Source organism: Clytia hemisphaerica, unplaced genomic scaffold, assembly GCF_902728285.1.
Source record: "Clytia hemisphaerica strain Z4C2 unplaced genomic scaffold, Clytia hemisphaerica genome assembly, whole genome shotgun sequence".
In the NCBI taxonomy this organism is placed as follows: Eukaryota; Metazoa; Cnidaria; class Hydrozoa; order Leptothecata; family Clytiidae; genus Clytia; species Clytia hemisphaerica.
The window spans coordinates 176,416-185,242 of record NW_027103900.1 but is presented as its reverse complement, the minus strand read 5'-3'; the positions used below and the strand labels follow the sequence as shown (position 1 = coordinate 185,242).

General features: G+C 31.8%; 1 protein-coding gene across 1 annotated transcript; it reads right to left on the bottom strand.

The window, feature by feature from the left end:
* Window positions 1-7,010: 7,010 nt before the first annotated feature.
* LOC136808788 (juxtaposed with another zinc finger protein 1-like) lies at window positions 7,011-8,521 on the bottom strand. The gene has a single exon (XM_067065327.1). It carries the CDS (start codon window positions 8,449-8,451, stop codon window positions 7,543-7,545), a length of 909 nt encoding a protein of 302 aa, XP_066921428.1. The 5' UTR covers window positions 8,452-8,521; the 3' UTR covers window positions 7,011-7,542.
* Window positions 8,522-8,827: the final 306 nt, after the last annotated feature.

Below are 8,827 nucleotides of genomic sequence, written 5' to 3'. Positions count from 1 at the left end.
TGTCATGATTTCCGTGCTATTTCTGCAAGCTGCAACACAGCATCATTCAAATGAAACATTTCTCAAAAACACAGCAAAAAAAAAACAGACAGCAACCCAGCTGACACACAACGTTTTTTTGATGTTTATCTAACGTTTACAACGTCCATATAACGTTAGACGAACGTTGAAACAACGTCGTGTACCTACCCTGGGAATACATTGAATGCTGAGAAGAATCGTTGTTGCCGTTGCTATTAACAATTTCAGGGGTTGCTACTCTCTAAAGTACGTCAAAATGGCTGAATAATGGACCCACTTTCGAAAGGCTATGTTTCTTTTACACAAGAAAGATTCGACAAAAATCTAAAAGAACCTTCTGTTTGAGAATCGGTTAAAAGTTAAGAATTTTAGTAGATTATAGATTCAAGATTTTCATGTTAGTTTTATGAGGGTCAGTAAACGCGGGAAAATATATACTGTATGCGCTGAGTCAGGGCGTCAGGGCGGTTTACGGGAAAAAATAGTGGCGGTAGAGTTTGGAACAAACACCTTCGCCACTGTAAACGCCACTGTTTACCCGAACTAAACTCGTTTTCAAATTCATCCCGCCTCCTGAATTATTTCCTTTTTCAGTGATAATGTGTAGACGATTCTAGGAAAATCGACGAAGGATGCAATGGAATCTGAAGCCGGGAAAAAGAAGCTTTTTATCAGTTGTTCGAACTGAAGCTTTGTATTGTGAAGGCTTGAATTAATTTGGCAACCTGCACCAGGCGTTAGTTTTTTATCGGAGTCTTATTTTGCATTTTTCTGGGATGATAAATACGAGAATTCGAGTTAAAACAAAAAAGAATATATGATGAAGCGGCAAAATAATTGCAAAGGATTTGAAGTGTGAATCTTTGATGTGTAATTTAATGTGTAAATTAGGAGAGATAACAGATGAAGTGCTAAAATGTAACACTCTATGGTGTTTGGAAAATCGAAAAAATGAAATTTTAATGTTATTTTTTAGACAATTTAGGGCACTTAGTTCTTTCTTGAATATACAGTAGGTTATGCTGATTAGTAGGTTGAATATTTAGAACCCATAAAAGTCAATGAATAAAGTGTTTTCTACACCAATGTGTCACTGACCCGCTGGGACCCCAGCCCCACTGGAAAATTTGGTAAAAATTTCGTCCCCGGTGAGAAAAAACCCTGTACTTTCAGCCCCACTGGAAAACTGACTTTGATTTCGTTCCCATTCGAAATTCCATGTTTAAAAATTGCACTCTAAAACCATCCCACTGGATTTTTTAACCTATTTAACGAATAGAATTTTTATCCCCATTGGGATTTCAATAGGAATTTTTATCCCCACTGAGGAAAAAAGTTCCACCGGGGCTGTGAGGCAGGGGTGTTTTTCTTTTCGGTCATACCTAAAAAAGAATGACTAATAAATTAGTTGGTAAATTTTGCATGGTTTTTTTGGATGTAAATAATTTAATTTATAAGAATTAATGTATACATTATATACAGAATAATTGCCCCCGCAAGGAGCGCAGCGACTGAGGAGGCATTCATAGCTTCACGCAATATATTGGACTGGAATCTCGATTTTTTGCGAATTGTTTTTGTTTTTGTGTTTGCGTCGTAATCGGCTTTCCGGCCAATTAAGTGTTCCGCAAAAATATGGCGGTAAATTATACAGCGGTAAATGTTATACATATTTTCATGTTACGTTATATGCTATTACCATTATTGCGTATTACATTTTATTAGTTTTGATTTAGGATTGAAAAGCTGAAGCAAGTGTTATAAATGCAAATTATAGAAAAAGTATAGTGATTACACCATAACACGAATTACATCTGATTACATATTACTTCTGCAAATCAAAACAAACAAAATGGCAGACTGGTTATGATGATGAGCTGATTCATTTTGACTGGAAAAATGAAAAAGTGTTTTGTATGTCAAATTTTGTTTCTTGTCTTTGAAACTGAATACTAAATACTGTAATTTAGTCAGAAGTTCATTTCAGCAATGATTTCAATTCTTTTTCTGGAGTCTTTAAAGAAGTTTGCTCAAGTTTTCAAATGTACACTTGATATTTTTGTTCAAACTGTAATTTTCGAATTTATCTTTGTCTGTTATTATATTAATAACTAGCTTTATTGTTTATAGAGCTTCTTGAGCTTTAAAGACCATCATATGGTCGTAACTCGAGAAAGTCCTTCTTAACTTGGTAAGACAATATACCGGCAAAGTACAAAAAGGTTGAATGTACTAGTACACATAAGTATTAAAAGTTGAATCCAAAAGTGGTTGAATGTGTTGAATGTCAATCAATGTTTTTTTTTTGGTATTCAAAATAGATTTACCTCACTTAGAGTGTTTTCACTGTTTGTTCAGTGTGGTAAATCTATTTTAAAAACCTGAAAAAAGTTTGTTTACATTCGTTTAACTTTGCATGCGCACGTTCAACTTTTTCATGCCAGTTGTAATAGCCTAAATAACTTACGCTCCAGGAGTTTGGTGAAATAGCTCCAATTTAACAGTGGTTAGACTAGGCACACATACAGTCATACAGGAACACCTTAAAGTGAGAGTATATAGCTAAAAAGCTCAAAGAGTCTAGTTTCCTGAAGGCCCGCCGTATCTTCATTGTCTGCGCTGCAATCATATCTTAATGGCTTCAATCCTTTCAGCTTGGAGAAAAGATTGTGTCATGAAAAAGTACTATGCACTTGAAAAAAAAAACACATTTGAACTTTTCGACTGTACGTCTTTAATGGACCACAATGACATTCTTTTATTTTTCTTTTGACTGCAATCACAGCGTACGCAAGTGGAGCCCGGGCCTTAACTAGGATTGGTCTATTTCAGATGGCGCAGAACTTTTTGATAAATTTTATCATCTTATCATCTTACTATTGTTTATTAGGCAAAGTAGCAAAGAGAATTATTGAAATATATAGCAGCCAATGAAAAATAAGCAAGCTATTTCTGATTGGTTACCTTGTTGATTTATTCACCGCTATATACTTTGCCTACAATCTAAGATGTCTGCAGCATTATTGGAAAAGGTCTATTTAGTGAATGATCATGACAAATATCGTTGTAAGAAAAAACAAACAAACAAGGAGATGTGAAAGTCAGTAAGATAATGACACCATGATTTTCGAAGTATGTTTTTGAGAAGCTTTTCCAGCTTTTCCTTGAATTTTATTAAATTGTCAAGCTGCATGAATTCTTCAAGTATTTTGTTAATGGAATATGATTTTTTATTCAACCAATCAATAAATAATTAAATCAATCAATTATTCCGGATTATTTTTTATGCTTTAATTTATAAAGCATTAAAAGCTTTATAAGTGCATGACATGACCTTTCTGTGGGGGCATTTAGTGAAAGCTATGACTAGTAAATAATTTCAAAAGCATAGAAATTCATACTTATATAATTTTGCGGTCAATCAACGGAGAGGGAAATCTTTCAGCCTTTCATCTTAATTTGTTTGGGTTGGTTCACAGTGGAGATTTAAGCCAACTTCAAACAGTTAACAAGGGGGGAAATTAATTACAAAAAGGCGGTACAAGTTTCACTTAGGGACAAACTTTCATTAAAGTCCGGTTTAAATTTGAGGACATAATATTAAAATGAAAAACCTTCTGGGTGGAAGGACTTCTTGTAACGAAACGGGATGTGAAACATCTTTTTATAAGAACTTTCGATGACAATTTCAAAATGTCTGAAAAAAGTCTGGGGAAATGTTTTCATTCATTTCTTTAACCTTGAAACTTTTTATGTAAGGCCTTTAAAACTCTAGGGGTTTTACGAGTATGGTGGTTTTACGGAAAAGATAAAAATAAACCTTAAAGGATGATGCTAAGAAAAATTTGTATTTTAGCCTTGACCCCTAACAAAATGAATGATTCTTATGATTAACCATCCCAGACGGGGTAAAAGAAAATCCCCACTGTTTTATTTTGATCTTGTACTCAGCAAGACGTTGAAAATGGAAACAATACTTTATTTTGTTTGTATGATTAGGCACTGTGCACACTGATTCCCATTTCAAAAGATGTTTTAGAATCCCACATTAAAAAAAGATGGCAGGGTGCAATATAAATCTATCAAAGAGACAATAGAGTGTAAATAGAATAATCTATTCAAAACAATAATAAAGCTTGTTAAATTCTTATTTGCTATTTAATGATGGACACAAAAGATTACAAGGGTTTAGCGAACCTTTTCACTAATTCCCTATCTCTTCCACTTTTCACATCCATAGCAGATCTCTGGTGATTATATAGGCTAGCACCCATCTCTCTCCAAAACCCCTAAAAAAAACAGAAACCTTTAAGGTTGAATGACCAAGCGACTCAATAACAATAAGTTCTACTTTTTTATACCTCTCCTGACCTTAAAATTAAATGCATTCGGAATACATTTCTGGGAAATATTTTACCCTACCAGCTCTTCTAAGAAAGAATGCTTTTGTCATTTTAAATTACGTAACTTCAGGAGTTTCAAATTTCAGTAGAAATAGCAGTTCAGCTCTAGAGGAAAATACTTAAGCCCTATACTTTCCCATTTGGAATACACTGTCTTTACTGGTTTCATCTTTTTGGTATGGGTCCCTTTTGGGTCCAATGCGTTTTAATATACAGATGCATTTAAGGAAAATGAAACGAAATAAAAATCAGTTAAACATTTTTCTTTATAATTCACTTTTTCATCTTCTGTTTTTAAAAAAGAGAACATATGAAAATTCGCACTGTCTTGACATAAAAAAACGTATTGACAGTCGACATAAGTTTTGAGTGGAAATAGATATCGCACTCAATGAAAAAAATACTTTAAAGATACATAAAGATTTTGACGCAACATAAAGATTTCAACAAAAAAGTTGGTACCTGAAATCACATTACAATAATTCAATATTATAAAAACATGCGCAGTAAAGGAAAGGTCCCCCGTTTCAACAGAAGTAATATTGTTTGAATAAACCTTAAGTTATCAGTGATTTGTTTTCAAAACAGGGGGTCAAGATATCATGGCTGATTTTCAAAATAAAAGAAATATTGAATTTAAAATGAAAGAATTATGAGCATTTCCAAAAGTATGCTTTCAAAAGTTATTTAAAAAAAGAATTCTCAAATGCGATGATTTGATCTTACCAAAATATAATTTCTTGGGAAAAACTATTCCATGTATTATATATACGAGAAATAAGAAACGTATTTTGATAAAACCTCATCAATGAATGTAAAATTATTAAGAAGTGCTGACACAAGACCAGCTATAATCTCCCTCATTACGAAATGAAAAAAAATAAAATAAAAATAGAAACAAGCTTAAAATTTATGACTTTCGTTAATATTCTTAAAAACTTAACAAAGATGATGAAAATAATCATATCTTAACGGACACTCTTCTAAGTATATAGGGTCCACCTTAAGCTTCCGTTTGAAAGTTTTGTTGTGTCTCTTACTAAAATTTAAGCAGTGTAAAATTCTTCATGCCCTATAGACTTTTAAGATTTAAAATTAATTCACAAATAAAAGTTACTATATTATAGAACTGATTGGTTTGATAGCAAGTCATCTTAAAAATAACTCGAATCGAATGCAATAAGTTAAGAACTGCTTAAAAAACACACAAAAATTTCTAATAAGAAGCTATATGGTGAAGGCAATTTACTTAATTAAAAGGGAGCAGTTAAAACATAATAACTGACAAGGCATTGTAACATTAAAATTGTTCGAGATCTATTGAAATTAGCGATAAGCACTTTTATGCAATTATAATCTGGTCATTTCAATTAAAGATGATTAGGGTTTCCATCTAATGAGCTGTGAGTGAAATAGCACCACGAAAAGATAAAAGTTATTTTAAAAAAGGGAAAGAGCTGAAACTCCTTAATTCTATGCTACAAAGCATTCTGTAAAATATATAATACTTAGGAAACAGATGGCTTTTAATGAATAATATCACAAACATATGGATAGGATAAAATATAAATTATATATCATAACTAAATGCTATGTCAAAAGATAATCTTCATCTAAAATCTCATCAAATTTCCTCTTCGTATGGTGCATCATCATGACTTTGGTCACAAAATAGAACGAAAATTAGACTTTTAGCACCCTTGCACCACAAAAAAGGGAACTTAGAACTTATTGAAGTTTCTACTAAGAGCTGTAAGTGTTTCCAATAGAAAAAAGGTGCCACAATAAAATCGTATTATTATTATGTTATGCCAGGATAAATTTAAGTAGGTAACATGCTCACACAACAAAGGGATATCTAGAGCTCAAAACCCATATACCTCATTACACGAATATTACTAGTCATTTTATTAACACGAATTTAAAAATTTTGTGTTAATAAAAAAGCCCCTTAATCAAAACCAGCCATGGTGTCCTTGAAAAAGCAATAAAATTCTTGTTAATTTCAAAGCCGTTGAATACTTTCCTAGTAATATTCGTGTAATAAGGTAATACACATACAAAGAGTATTTTCATATCAAAATGTTCCCAACAATTCAAAAAATAACAACTGCAACTGTGGAAAAATCTAAATTGCTTTCAGTGTATGCATGTAAGGACATAAAATTTTAGACTAATAAACTATTGATATAATTTTAGATAAGATAATCATAAGTTAAAGTTTTTTTTTATTTTCAAAATCAACATATAATTAAAGATAATATTGCATTTTTACAGTAGGAAAATTCATTTATGTACAAAAAAACAGATTTAAAAACAAACTACAAGCTAATAATTTGAGCTACAGTACTGCAAGGAAGTTTAGCTGATTGTTTGGAGTGGTAGGGCCAATATGACCTCATTTTTTAAATAATCCATTTTTAAATAGGTAATCTATTATTGAATTTCTTTGAGATTGAAAGTATTAAACATTTAAAGTGTAGGGATTCCAAATAAATTCAAAAATTCATGAGAGGATTTATTCTAACAGAAATAGAAAGAAAGAATGCAGAGAAATTCATTAATTTTTCATTAAAACTTGTTTTGATGAATATTTAAAAACAGGTTGCACCATATACGTGCAAAGAGCTAAGTCATCAGCAGGGAACCCTAAATAGGTGCTTTGATTTATCACCTATTCAAATGACTTTTTTGAATAATTGATGGGTTAAACCACAGTGGGTTTCAAAAAAGGTTAAAAATACAATATTCTGTATAGGCAAACCTGTTTCTATTGAATGGTTGCTCACTGATTTTTCTCAGCAAGGAAATATTTTGTGCTCATCTACAGCATAATATTTTGAAATTCCTCCTAATTGTGTTTGAAGATGTTTCCCTTATCACTATGCTCAAGTTGAGTCTAAAAGTTTTAAAGCAATTTTTAAATCATTATGAAAATAAATCTCATTTCAAATAACCTTTTGATTTTCCAAAAAAATCTATAAAATAATAATAAAGTGTTCATTATTATAATAAACATAAATAAGCAGGATATATCTACAATTCAAATATCTACATTGTCAACAAAAAGAAATAAAATAAAATGATGAATTAAATTAGGTTTGATATCAAAAATAAATTAAATAGCCAATTCCGGTACCAGCGCTGTGTTTGGTGCTTGGCACATTTCAGCAACTGGAGGCAGAGATTGATTATTTTGAGATCTGAAATTGTGATCAAGTTTCTTCCCCTCAAAAGTGGATGTAAATGAATTCTTCACAGGCGTAGTTGTAGTCGAACTGTTTGACGTACTTCCAACATTGTTTCCCCCATTAGCATTGTGTTGTGTATTCTGATGATGCCTCAATCCACTTTGACTTTTATAAGCTTTTCCACAATGACATAGATAATTCTTTTTAACTTCTCCTGTCAAGGTTTCCTTTTTATTATGTCCATTTTTCACATGATACTTTATTCCATTGATATTTTTATATTTTTTGGTACAACCTGGTACAGTGCACAAAAAGCGTTTCTTCCCTTCGCTATCTTCCAAACAAGTGAATTTTCCTTGCAAACTTTCAGTAGTTATTGAAGCAGTAACATTAGTAAAGGTATTAGATGAACTTGGAATGGTGTTTTCATTGTGGGGATTATGGAAGGCATTGGTACTAGCACTTGTTGACCAAGAGTGACACGAGTCATCACTCCCTGCATCAGAATATGTATCCGACTCATCTAGCATACTTTCGAGGCTATCATTAAGTTTAGTACTCCTATCAAAAATCTTACTTCTCCCTAACTTCTTCACCGTGAAATTGCTTGGTAATTCAGCATCAGTGTCCAGTGGAGTGTTCTTGAATTGATCGGAGAAGAAGCAGTTGACATAACTCAAAGCTACTGCTGGTGGCTGAGAAAGTTCTTGTTGTTTCAGTAGAATTGGATCGCGAGAAATGTGAGAGTACTCTATATGATTGATCAAGTCAAATAATGTATTAAACTTCTTCTGACAATTTTCAAAACGACAAATATATTTAAAAAATGCAGCCATCTTGGTTTATCATAATATTTCTTGTTTACGAATATTCGGTATGGTATCCTTTCTGAGTGATCAGCGTATTTATATGGTCACGTGATGTAAATAAATCGGTCGACTGCGTTCGATTGTATTTTGCAGAACGCTGATCGAATTATTTTTTGTCAAGAGCGACTTTAAGTTTAAATTGTACCTAAAAAAAACTCTTTTAATCTTTATTTTTCTACTAAATACATCAAAATTTAAGTTTCACCAAGTTTTTGATATGTTATTTAGTGTAAAATCTATAACTTCTTATACTAATAATTTTTTAGTTCTAAATAAAAATAAAAATCGTTAATGAACCTTTAAATCTAAAAGACATACTTTAAAACATCATCACAAAAACGCA

Coding starts and splice junctions, on each gene's coding strand:
- LOC136808788 (XM_067065327.1), bottom strand. CDS start 8,451: ATGGCTGCATTTTTTAAATATATTTGTCGTTTTGAAAATTGTCAGAAG.